The sequence below is a fragment of the Coturnix japonica genome, chromosome 4 (genome assembly GCF_054131305.1).
Source record: "Coturnix japonica strain WE chromosome 4, WE-NBRP24, whole genome shotgun sequence".
NCBI classification, from domain to species: Eukaryota; Metazoa; Chordata; class Aves; order Galliformes; family Phasianidae; genus Coturnix; species Coturnix japonica.
The window spans coordinates 54,132,187-54,144,532 of NC_140666.1; the positions used below are offsets into that span (position 1 = coordinate 54,132,187).

General features: G+C 44.4%; 1 protein-coding gene across 1 annotated transcript in view; it reads right to left on the reverse strand.

Moving 5' to 3' along the window:
• EPHA5 (EPH receptor A5) overlaps nucleotides 1–12,346 on the reverse strand; it is a 196,769-nt gene that overhangs the window by 18,260 nt on the left and 166,163 nt on the right. Inside the window, exons 12-15 of the mRNA XM_015861732.3 lie at nucleotides 11,658–11,843; nucleotides 6,090–6,151; nucleotides 5,080–5,289; nucleotides 2,969–3,118 (exon numbers count right to left, since the gene is read on the reverse strand). Coding sequence (XP_015717218.2) covers nucleotides 2,969–3,118; nucleotides 5,080–5,289; nucleotides 6,090–6,151; nucleotides 11,658–11,843 — 608 coding nt within the window. The remainder of the gene's footprint in view (nucleotides 1–2,968; nucleotides 3,119–5,079; nucleotides 5,290–6,089; nucleotides 6,152–11,657; nucleotides 11,844–12,346) is intronic.

The window sequence follows — 12,346 nt, forward strand, 5'->3', positions numbered from 1 at the left end:
AGCAGGACAGGTAGCAGACCATCTGGCACCAGCTCAGAATATCTGAACTACATCTGCAACGGGGTTATGCATGCTTTATATTCCTGGCAGTAACATCACAATCAATAGCATTAACTCAATTTACAGGATGTCATTCATTCTGGTGATACAATGTAAATGGTATCAAAATACTGCAAGGGCTAGGAGCTAAAGTACGCTCTTGGATCTGAAGGTGCCTTCAGGGTCTGGCTGTAACAGGAGTAAAAGAATTATGTAATAAAGACTAAGTCACTCGTAGCAACTGCAATGCTTAGGAAAAAGAAAGGCAGATTTGCCATTTTGTTCATGGGTAAGTATAGCATTTTTAAGACTTGAAGAGCTAAAACTTGCATAGGTAAAGAGACATGTTTGTCCCCTTTACCTCCTCTGGAGAAGCACTATTCATTTAAGGATGGGGTGACCACACTAGGGATTTTTGGAAGGTGACAGCCTGAGATAGTCTATCCCAGTAAACCTAGTAACGTACATAGCTCCCTGTTTTCACAAAGCAACCACTATGATCATTTAACTTACCATCCTAAAACAGGTCACAGAATTCCCCTCAATTCCTGTGCTGAGCCTTCTCTTGTGGTTCAAAACTTATTTTTAGAAAGCCATGCAGTCATCAGCATGACTTTCAAATGTGGTTTGTAGCACTGAAGTTACAACACTGCCTGCCTTGCGGCACTGCAACCCACTACCACAGGGGAAACCAGCCTGGCTGAAACATGGTGAGAACTGTTTTGCTCACTGCTGACTGCGCCTGCATATAATATACTTTAATTATAAAGCACACAAAAAACTCTTGTGCAATGGAGTCTGAAATTCACGTGAGCAGAGCTCACCAGACCTCCACCCAACGCTACATCTAACACTGCTGAATCTTCTGCCAACACAAGCAGGGGAGGAAAGAAGAAAGACAATGGACCTTTAGGGGATGAAAGAAGGAGGGATAAATACAAGGAGAAATATTTTTCTGCCACAGCACTGAATTAAATTTCCTAGGCTGCCACAACTGAGGCATTTACTATCTGCACATGCTACAGGGAGAAAGCAAAGCCTGATCAGGAACTGATGTTCATCAACATCTCACCAGTGTTCTGCTTCCTGCTGTTAAAGAAAGTGTTCCATCCCCCAAACTGTCTCTCCCTGGGTGTGAAATTCACCTTATGCCCAGAGGATGGACAAGGTGGTACTTATTTTAATTCAGCAGTTCTGCAAAGTGTATGTGCTGACGGTGTTACTAAGCTGACAAGGGATTCCCCTGGCCACAGAGTGTTATCTCATTGGCACCAGCCTGAACCTCAGGCTGACATTTACTGAACATCTGTACTACACTGGTACATCAGCATTAGATAGTTAAGAGTGCTTAGTGTGACTGAAAAAGCTTGGCTCTAAATTGCTGCATTCTTCATCCAGGGTACAAAAGAAAGCCTCTGTATTTGATTGAGATAAATGCCTGTGTAGACACATGCTGCTTTACCAAATTCCCTACAAACATGACAACAACAGCATCATAGAAGCAGTGGGGCATTCATGCCAAACAACACACTTGTCCCCCTGGCAAGCAGTGCTGTGTGACCATCTCAAAAGCACCGCTTGTTTTCTTGCCCGTGCTGGAGGTGAGCAGTCAGGATGAGACAGCATGACAGGCAGTCACACTCATCGATGGCAGAGGCACACAGACCAACAGAGGAGAAACGGACAGCTCAGCCAGAGCCTCTGCTGCCAGCAAAACAGCAGAATGTCAAAGGGACACTGCTCAAAACGAATAAAAATACATTTATGTAGGGAAAAAAGGATGAAACATGAGGTGTTGTGCTTTGACTGAGGAAGCTCGTGGCAGAGCAAAACTGTTTGTCCACTGAGCCAGCGGCAGCACTTCCCCAGGCAGAGGGGATGCAAAATCAAAGCAGGAGTGATGAGGAAGGGCTCTTTGCCATATGCAGAATGGCTGCATTTTCCTCCATCACAGAGTTGCTTTGGGGCCTGGCGTGCTGCATGATGCCCCCTACCTCATGCACTAGATGGCATCCTGAGAGACTTCCAGATCTCGTACTTCTCAGGGATGTGAATAGGAAGAAGCAGCCCAGGAAAATCTGGCAAATTCAGGTTTTCTTTTTTTTTTTTTTTTAGCTTTATACAGACGCTTATGGTGAACTTGGGGTACAGAGAAGTCTTGCAGCAAGAACAGGAGATCCTTACACAGTGTGGGACAAGAGCTACCGTAAGGAGGACGACAGTGTCCCCAGGCATGTTTGGGGCTGCATCTCTGAGTGACTGGGAAGTCAGAGCCTTGAGGGGACACTGGAGCCCAGGAGCAAGGCGATGCACCTTAAGCACAAGTAAATGAGAGCTTGCATTAACACAGATTTATAGACTTTCATAATAAGAGAAAGCAAAGGATGAGAGGAAAAAAAAAAGAAAAAGATGCAGAACCATGTCCTCAAGATCAGTGATGCAAGGATGACTTGAGATGCAGCTCTCTGCACTGCCAGTTTGGACTGCTATCACTTGATCAAACTGTATAGCTTTTGTGCAGCAAAACAAGCCCTTACCATGACTCTCTTGAGTTTCTGTTTTACAAGGCAGCAGGGGTTTGAACACACAATTGAAATGCTGCCAGTTATCAGCATCTATCCCCTGGCAGACCTTTGTCATTAAGCAGAGCAGGGACAGGCTCCAGCTCTAACAGCATTAGTGAAGCTCCAGCAGTCTGCCGGGGGAACCAGGCTTGCCTCGGTGTGGACACATTTCCCTCTGCACACAGACTGCTCTGGGCTGCTGTGAAAAACAGAGCATCAAATGGGAGGACTGCTCAGGTCTGACGTGGGGAGCAAAGACATTTTTGCAGTGGCAGACTTCCTCTGTTCCCATCCCACTTCTCTCTTTGTAGAATAAAGACTAAGCCCTCAAGTCCCCCCACATGGCAGCTCCCACACGTGCTTACATCTTGGTTTGTCATTTCCCAGTAAGGTCTCTCTCCGTAGGACATCACTTCCCACATCACAATGCCGTAGCTCCACACATCGCTGGCTGACGTGAATTTGCGGAAGGCAATGGCCTCAGGTGCCGTCCATCGGATGGGGATCTTCCCTCCCTGCAATGAGAAGGGGAAAAAAAAAAACAGATTGCAGAGGAGGGCAGACAGCATGCAAAAGAGGACAAAACAGCACTCCTTAAAGCACTGAGGGATGTTATTTTCTCTCTGGAAAGAGACATCGAATTTTAAAGTAAATCTGTTTGACAGCATGGGGCCCCTTTCCACATTATCTCAGCCCATAAGCATTTGTAGGCTGCCTACTAATTGGCTGTCCTGAAGGTTTGTTGTTTGAATGCTGTTTGAATGCTGGGACATGTATAGGATCAACATCTCAATTATGTTGCACTGGTTGGTAGGGGAATACAGTTCTTCCATTTCTAAGAGAGAGCGGGGGAGGAACAGACAGCTCTGAAGCCAGGGAAGACTTTGATCTAATGAGAGCTTCATGCAAATTGCTGCGGAAGTAATGCCTTTTTTTTCCCCTCAATGCAGTCCCAATCCTGCAGAGAGATCTGCACAGTGGGCACAGAAATCTGTGCATGCAAAGACCTGCCTGCCTGGCCTTGGCTGCAGGACTGAAAACGATGTCACCTCTCAAAGATCACTGTGGTTTATCTTTCGTCGCATCTATTTTACAAATACTATTACTCAGGCACAGGGAGAGCTGTCAAATGCTTTTTGGTATCTCCTTTTCCCCTTTTTGATTTTAGGAATCAAACTTCAGACCAACTCTGAGAGAAGGAAGGGGAAGGGGAGTTTGGATTAAGAAACGCTTTTCTCATTGGGTTTAAAGACTTGTCTCTCTTGATATATATCAAAATATATCTTACTGTGAAGTCCTTTCCTCTCAGTGCTGAGCTACATGTTGGAAAATCTCCCTGAATGTCCCCTAATGCTGTTTGTTATTAGAAAAAGGTAGAAGTTGGAACATGTTTAAAAAGCAAATTAGAAAAGTTCCTTCTTCCAATAATTATTTATTCACAGGCTTATCAGTGCGTGCCTTAAGTGAAGGGCCAGATTCTCAGCAGTGCCAATTAGCACAAAGCAGCACGTTGCAGTCGCAGCAGGGCTGGATGAGAGCCCTCCAGCCCGCAGGGAAGCTCTGGTCCAGCAGTGTTCTGAGCCCTGTTGTGGGGTTGGGGCTGCCAAGAGCTGAAATGCCTCTCCCAAATAGCAAAATCTTTACAAGAATAGGGAATGTGACTCAGGATGCTCCCATTACAATACCCATGGAAAAATGTGTTAATAGGTAACACTGAGGGGTGCCAACCTGAAATACTGTTGGAAGCTTTCTCCAGGGCCTGTGGTGGTGGGGTTGGGTGCTGTCCACCTCTCCCTGTGGCATCAGGGCCACGTGGCCTCACACAGGTGAGCTGATGCCCAGAAGGGATGGATCCTACCACAGGCTGGAGCAGCCCTTTCTCAGGTTTTGGAAAATTACCATTGATGGGGAAGGTGGAGAACGCATCTCATTAGCAATAGATATTATGTGCTTGCCAGTTTTGAAAGAGTTAAACTGTCCAGGAGACCACGGCCAAGATCTCTGTATGGCTGCCACTCTTGATCCTTCTGACCTTAGATATTCACCAAAGATAGCAGAATACAGCTGGGTGTGCTGTATTCAAAGTTCAAACAAAGTTCATTATTTAACGCTGGTGCCCAGCACAAGACTTCTAAGTAATGAGGCTGCCATTAAGTTCTGCTTTATTTGGCCATTCTCACTTCTAAGGTATAGACTGATCCAATACTGATTAGCTGATAACATCTGGTCAAACACTCATGCCTTGTTTATGGGCTGTGGATTTGTAGAAACCTCTTTGCCGAACAGCCCGAATACCAAAATGTGTCAGGAAGCACATTTTTCATAGGCTCAGCCCATTCAGTATTCATATATGTCGTGCTTGGGGACATGATATAGTAGTGGGTTGTTAGAATTAGGATAGTACGGTTAGGTTGTGGTTGGACTTGATCATCCTGAGTGTCTTTTCCAACCTGAGCAATTCCATGATACAACTCACCCTGGTAGTGTATGCTGCTTCAGGATCATCTTCTAGGACTCTGGAGAGGCCAAAGTCGGACACCTTGCAGACTAAGTTGCTGTTGATGAGGATATTCCTGGCAGCGAGGTCTCTGTGTACGTAACCCATGTCAGACAGGTACTTCATCCCTGATGCGATGCCTCGCAGCATCCCGACCAGCTGAATGACCGTGAACTGCCCGTCGTTCTTCTGCAAAGGGAAAGAGACATTTGATCAGATGAAAGTCTCTGCACCCTCAGCATTGCATGTGCACAAATAAAAATGCAAAGGCGAGTCTCTAGGGATAAAAAACAGGAAAATTAATAATTCATTACTTTCATGCTCTGACCATGAAGCTTTTCAAAGTTTCATTGTTTGGATAAGCATCTCTAGAGACAAAGCTAAGGAAATGTAGTTCTTTTAACTGGAGATCAAGCAGCGAGCTATTTCCAATGGTGACTGATGAAAAGATTGCTACAGGGAGGGAACATGTATAAAAACACCAGGGCGGACAATCTCTTAATCAGCCGACTGCACGGCACCAAGTTGCTTATAAATCCTACCTGCAAAAGTCCACGTGTCAATATTTGGGGCAGGGGCTCCCCCCATGCTACCACACTGCATTTCTAAACACTTCCTCTGTCTTTTCAAGGAGGTCTCATGAAAAGCCCTGACACTGTCTGGTTTTTGACACTGCCTGGTTTTTGCCACGATGCAGTATGGATGTATCAAGAAGTTTGGCAGGCTAAATGAGTCCTTTCCACACAGCACTCTGCTCTTTAGAACAAACACAACATTCTACAGCTCACTGTTATCTGCTTGTATCAGTGCATGAACCATGTCCTTCATGAGGCTGGATAAATACAGACGAAGCAGATAACAGATACTTCTGCCTCCAGACTGCACTAATGGCTGGACCAGCACCCAGCAAACATTATTGTTGATATTAACCTTCTGCAAAGAACGCAAAGTTAAATCCAGCCCCCCTCGAACAAGTGTCTAAGCATTACCTTTAAAAATGTATCCAGAGAACCATTTTCCATGTATTCCGTTACTATCATTACAGGTTTGCCTGGAAAAGAAAAACAACAAACAAGTGTTAGTAGCAATGTATTAAAAAACAAAACAAAACAAAACAAAAAAAACACACAAAAAACCCCACAAAAATAAAGTCTTTTCATAATGCTTCTGGATGTGAGTGTGTAGCCACTCAATAGCAAATCTAAACTGAGAATCCACTGGATCTACAGGATGATCACACTTCTTGCCGACACGTACATAAAGACAGGGGGATCAAGGAAGCCAAGAAAAGGTGACCCCATCCATGGATGGGGAGCAAATCCTACAGTGTTTAGATGGCATTTGTGAAAGAGGTTATGAGCTGAACCCTGACAGCCCTACAGCCCTGACAGCTGCCCCAGCAGAGCTAAAATGCACACGGCAATACTATAGCCTCCCAATCTGAAGTAACTACATGAGCACAACAGGAGCAACCGGAATGATCTGAGGTATCTATCTGAGTGTGATAAGCATCAAGGCCAGGAAAGGATGGGATTACACCCTGTGTAATTCAAGAAATCCCATGTGACCATCCCTGTAAATACCTCTGGAAATATGAAAAGGAATATTAATGATGCAGGACTAAAGCAAATAAGCATAGAGCGAGTGACAGTGGAAATTAGGAGGTTTCTATGTACAAGAAGAACAAAGCTGTCAATCAGCCCCCCCAGCATGGGACCAGATGCCATTTCTCCAGCTCCACGCTGACCTCCCTGCATCCCACTCCTGGTGGATATGCTGGGACACCCACTGCTCCCTGGCGCCGGCATGGAGCTCATGCACCCTCCTTTGGTTACATCCCAGAGCAGAGGGCACAGCATGCTGCAGGGCAGACGTTGGGTTAACACCAGCAGCGGGTCTGCATGCAGGGAGGCACTGGCAGCCTGACTGCAATTACAATTTCAGGAAGCTCTTTGCTGTGCCGATTCCTTTTCACCTTCCCTAAATAATAACCAGATCTCTTCCCAAGATGTGTGCTGTATTGATTCGGTGCAGTAGTTAAAAAAATAAAAAAGGATCAAAACAAAAGTTCTTAACAAAAGGCCTGGCCTCCCATTGTTGACAGGAATAATAATGTTTTTCAAAATCCATTTGATTAATTTTCATGCCCGAGTCATTTTAATGGTAATTATATATATAGTTTTTGCTCAGTTTTTATATCTAATTTCTCGCTAGCTTGCCACAGTGGCATAGCAATAATTAATGTGGTGTGCTCCAGCCCTTGTAAATTCAATGAAATCTTATAAGAACATGTAAATTATTTTTTATTCAAATCAATTTGCATTAGCTAGCATGAAGCACAGACAAAAGAGGAGCTGTCAATTATTCGTAAAGTGCATTATAAGTGTCTTTTGTCGAAACGATCAACGAGAGCTGCCACATGTCATAACATGCACACGGAGGTAAATGCTCCTAAAATCAGTTCATATTCTACCATTAAGACCGATCTTAATCTTCCCACTTTCCCACTACGTTAACCATTTGCCTAATTTACTGTTTAATTATCTACATAATAAAGATAATTGTGAACTTGTCAATCAGAGCTCTTGCCGTTGTGCAGACCCTACCTATGAAGCAAAAGGGACTTGTGCTGCCTCCATTCTTTCAGCTCTTATCGCAGCTATTGTCTGAGCTCAGAGCTCACCACAAGTATTATTTTTGAAATGAGAGCTGCACTCTGGGGCCAGGAATAATAATATCGTGTTCCCCAAACACTGCAAGCCCTGTCTTCAAGGATGGCAAACTTCAGTCTATGCAGAGCTCAGTGCACAGAATGGACCCTGTGCTTGAGGAGGAAAATCCCACGTACACACTCTCTTTTTACACTAAAAAAGCATTCTGGGATTGCATGAACACAGCATGGTGATGTGTGCAGACAGCAGAGCCAGAGAGGGAAGTGCTGATGCTGGTGCCAGGAGAACAGTTGCAGCTGGCCACAAGGATGTGAACCTTCAAATGCATGTTTTCTTCTTCCACAAAAATTTACCCCTGCTCTCAGCAGCACAGATTCCCATCATGTTAATCTTCACAAGTTGCTGGGGTTCTTTTAGTTGTTTTGTTTTCAGTGGGGAAAAACAGAGAAGCAGTGAAGTGAAGCTGCTGCTGTTTGACGGTACGTGCACTGGCAAGGTGTTTCTCTGCATCACTGATGAGTGATTTAAGGTAAAACCCAGGTTCTTTACGCCACCTATCATACAATCTCCACAGAGAGCGTGCTGCCATTTCTGATGTGCCCAGTCTAACGAGTTGCTGCAAAGCAACTGCGGAATGGGGCCCTTATCTCTAATACAGAAAGTCCGCACTGCAGCAAGACTGGCATCTTGTCACCTCAATGCCCCTAGGAACCTCCTGCAGGATCCTGCCTCGGGTTTCCATCTGAGAAAATAAAAGAAGATTTCTGCACTTATGTTTCATTATCTGATGGCCGCAGGTTGACACTAATTGTGAAATAAATTACTCCCATATCCAAGAGCATGGAAATAAGGACACAAACAGATTAACTTTTAACCAAAATAAATTAAAAGTAAAGACTGGCCCTTCTAATGTGCCGGTCTGATGCTCTGACAGCAGGAATCCCTCCTGCTGGTGGTTCAGGGCCACGAAATGTGTGCAGATGTCATTCCTACCCATGTACACATTGTCAGAGCAATGAAATGGAATGCTAATGAAAACAGGACTGTTGCCACTGTAACACAGAAATAGCTAAGGGCTTGTCTGCATGGGCACAATGAAGACAATTAATCCAAATTAACTAAAGGTGGGAATTTGAAGTAATTAGTTAAATGGCACTGAGGCTCCGCATGAATATTCTCATTCAGAATTAAGAACAGATTAATTCGGTTTAACTTAATTTACGTCTGAAGTAAATCATGATGCATCAAAGACATTTTACCCTAAAATTCTGAATCTACGATAGGGCAGTGACTCAACTGCTAAGCAGGAAGAGAAGATAAAAAGTACTCAGAGACAGAATTTTAGTCTGGGATTCATGGAGTTGTTTTGGTATGTTCAAACTCCATTTGCTCCAAGTCCAATTTAGAAGTGGATCTGCTCCAGCGAGGAGAAAAAGGGTTTCTGACCTGTTCCCGAAAAGCTGCCACAGTTCATATGGAAAACTTCAGTCTATTTTGGAAGAGGGACTGGAGAAGAGGTAGGCTGAGGAACTGCTGAGTCTCCCCTCCTCAGGCTGTGTGTAAAGGAGAACAGCTCCAGAAGCACAGATGAAGAGCTACTTGAGATATAAGGTGGGGCAAAGGACCTCAGGAGGGAGACAGCACTCCCAAACACCCATCCTGGCTCTGGGATTATATCTTTGCAAAGGAAACACCTATAGGCACAGATATTAGAGGGCACCGACCAGAACTCAGAGCACTGAGTTCTCCCCTGCGGGGAGCCAACACCTGGATCTATCCTACCTTGGATACCACAACCTCTGGAAACCTGTGAAATGAAGCACCTCTTCCTTCTCTACACCTTTTTTTTTTTTTTTTTTTTTTTTTTCCCCTCATCTTTAAGTAAAGCACCCAAAATTCAGAGCAACCAGTAGAACACAACAGCCAGATCATATGGTTGCACTCACTGCTGTCCTCAGCTCCCCTCTGCCATTTATTCCCAGCTTCAGTTCTTAGAACAAATCCAGAGCTTAGGCTATAAAGCCCCCAGCACTCCCAAGGCCTTTGAATCTGATGTCTGCTTTAAGCAAAACCTGCTTGCTGGGGAGCCACATCCTCTCTCTAACTGTGAATCCCACCCATCTTCCGAGGCCCTGCCAGCCAGAAAGACTCACAGCCATGTCAGCAGCAGCTTTTATGGCTGTGTGAACATCACTCACTTCCTGCCCAACAGCCCACATCCCTACAGGGCTAGAAATGGACACTTTCTTTCCAGGAAAGACAGATGTGGTGAGGCTCAGCAATGAACTCTTTCATATTCTCCTAACACAACCAAAAGCTCCAGTCCTTAACATGCAACCCTTGTCCCACACACAGGCCTCTCCATTTATTTGGTTCTTTTCACTTGAAGCGCTCAGCTGAGCCTATGGGGTCAGACTCTCATATGCTGCTCTGGTGGGTCCCTCACAATGGGACATGTCCCTCAGATCAGGACACACAACGAGGACATACCCCTGGGCAGAACTGTTGCACACAGGCTGTGGCTCTGTGAAAGCACACACACTGTTGCCAAATTCATCCCCTATTTTTCCTTCCCTGCCTTTATAAAATGTCTTTGTAAGAGAAACCTATGTTTGTCTTTTTTTTTTTTTCTTAAAAGTTTTGGGAAAATACAATTTCAAGACAAGGCTGTTGACTGCAAACTAAAGTCGATTCAGAGTATGACATGATGATATGAACAGGAAAGACAGCCAGCATTTGCACCTTCTTTATTGTAGCTCTGAGAGCTACATACAAGAGATGAATCTGGAGAAGATGGCTCTGGTGAATGATGGTTGGTACTAACAGCAGCCACGTGGCCCCAGATACCAGCATCTCAAAGGCGGTGGCTAAGTTCCAACATTAACATTACCAGTCATGAAGGCAGAAGGGGTTTCCACCATTCATACCTGTAAGACTTGTGTCTCTCAGGCTAGCTACAAACTTCTCCAAACACTTGAAATATATTTGTAAACGAAGGAGTTATTACCCACAAAAACAAAAACAAACTTTGATGCAAATAACTTATCCACACTTATTTCTATATTGAAAATACTGGGCTGAAAAAAAGCAAACTATGAAATGCTAGAGGACCTCAGGCTTCCAGTAATAACAGCAATAACACCTCTGTACCCTTCCTGCACTCTGGCACCTCAGATAACTTCCATTCTTGCTCACATCCCCTGTGAGCAATCATGAGATCCCATGGTTACCCTCTGCCAGCACTTTGCTTCAGTGGTTTCTCAAAATATGATAGCTGGAAATCATTTGGTTTGGCTACCCAGACTTTTGATAGCAAAATTCTCTACCTTTCCCTGTCAGGGAAATTGCTTTCTATGTTTTGGCATTTCTTTACTCACATTGGAGCTCACATGGTTCCAAAAGTAAAGGAATATAGGCAAAAATAGGAAGTGAATCTGCTGTAAGCACTGAGAGGATGGCTCAGTGTCCCAGCATTCAAAATGTTCCTGTGTGGCCTCATTTCAAGTAGAGGGTGCAACCAAATTATCTGGAAGGCAGAAGTCATGCAGTACGCTCTGATGGCCCTCAGGCATCCTAAGCTTACTTCTGTACCCACCATCTACTCCATCTGCACATAGGCAGGCATATAATCTCCCATTTCATTAACTTTAGACCTTTGAATGGGGATTTTCTCTTAGCCCATGTGTATTACACCTTAGGAGTTAGTATTTCTCATCATTTCTGTTCCCAGACCTACTACATGTGAAATTTCAGGCAAAGGGAGTTTGCTGCTTTTAGAGAAATGATGAAGCGCGCACTGAAAATGTGAGTTACCCAGTGTTTCCTCCCCCACCTCTCCCATCAGTCAGCATTCAAAGACATCAATCTGCAGCCGGCTGCACCTACTTTTTGTGACGACACCTTCCAGGTGGATGATGTTGGGGTGATCAAACTGCCCCATGATGCTCGCTTCTCCCAGGAAATCTCGCCTTTGCTTCTCAGTGTAGCCCACCTTCAGGGTTTTGATAGCCACTGGAAACTCGCGTTTTCCCTGCAGTTTCAGTCGTCCACTGCAGACTTCTCCAAATTCACCTTCAGAGGAAATCAGAAAGGATCACAGTATGCCTAAGGAATGCAGAGCACATATCTGTAGGATGCAGCCTATCTTCTATAGAAAGCTAATCAAAAATACCCAGGGCTGTCCTACGTTTGTGAATATGGAAAGTAGAACATCACAGTGATAAACATCACAAACAGCCAGCACAGCACAAGCCATAGACATAAGAAAACTAGGAAGCTGCAAATCTCAGTCTTTTAGAAAGATAACCAGAGCTGAATGAAACACTCCTGGCAATGGATTTGATCCCACTCTAAAGGTGAGCTGTTCCAGTATGTAATTTTCCGAAATTTAAAGAGCTATGTTCCAAATTCCATTGTTGGTTCTTTTTTTTTTTTTCTCACTTCATGATTCTTTTGCCTACTAGATTAAAGACTCCTGTCATATGCTGTATCATTCTCTGTGTAGACAGCTGTAAAACACAAACCAGTTGCTTCTGAACCCTCCTTTGCTAAGTTGAATAGATGGGATGCTGTTG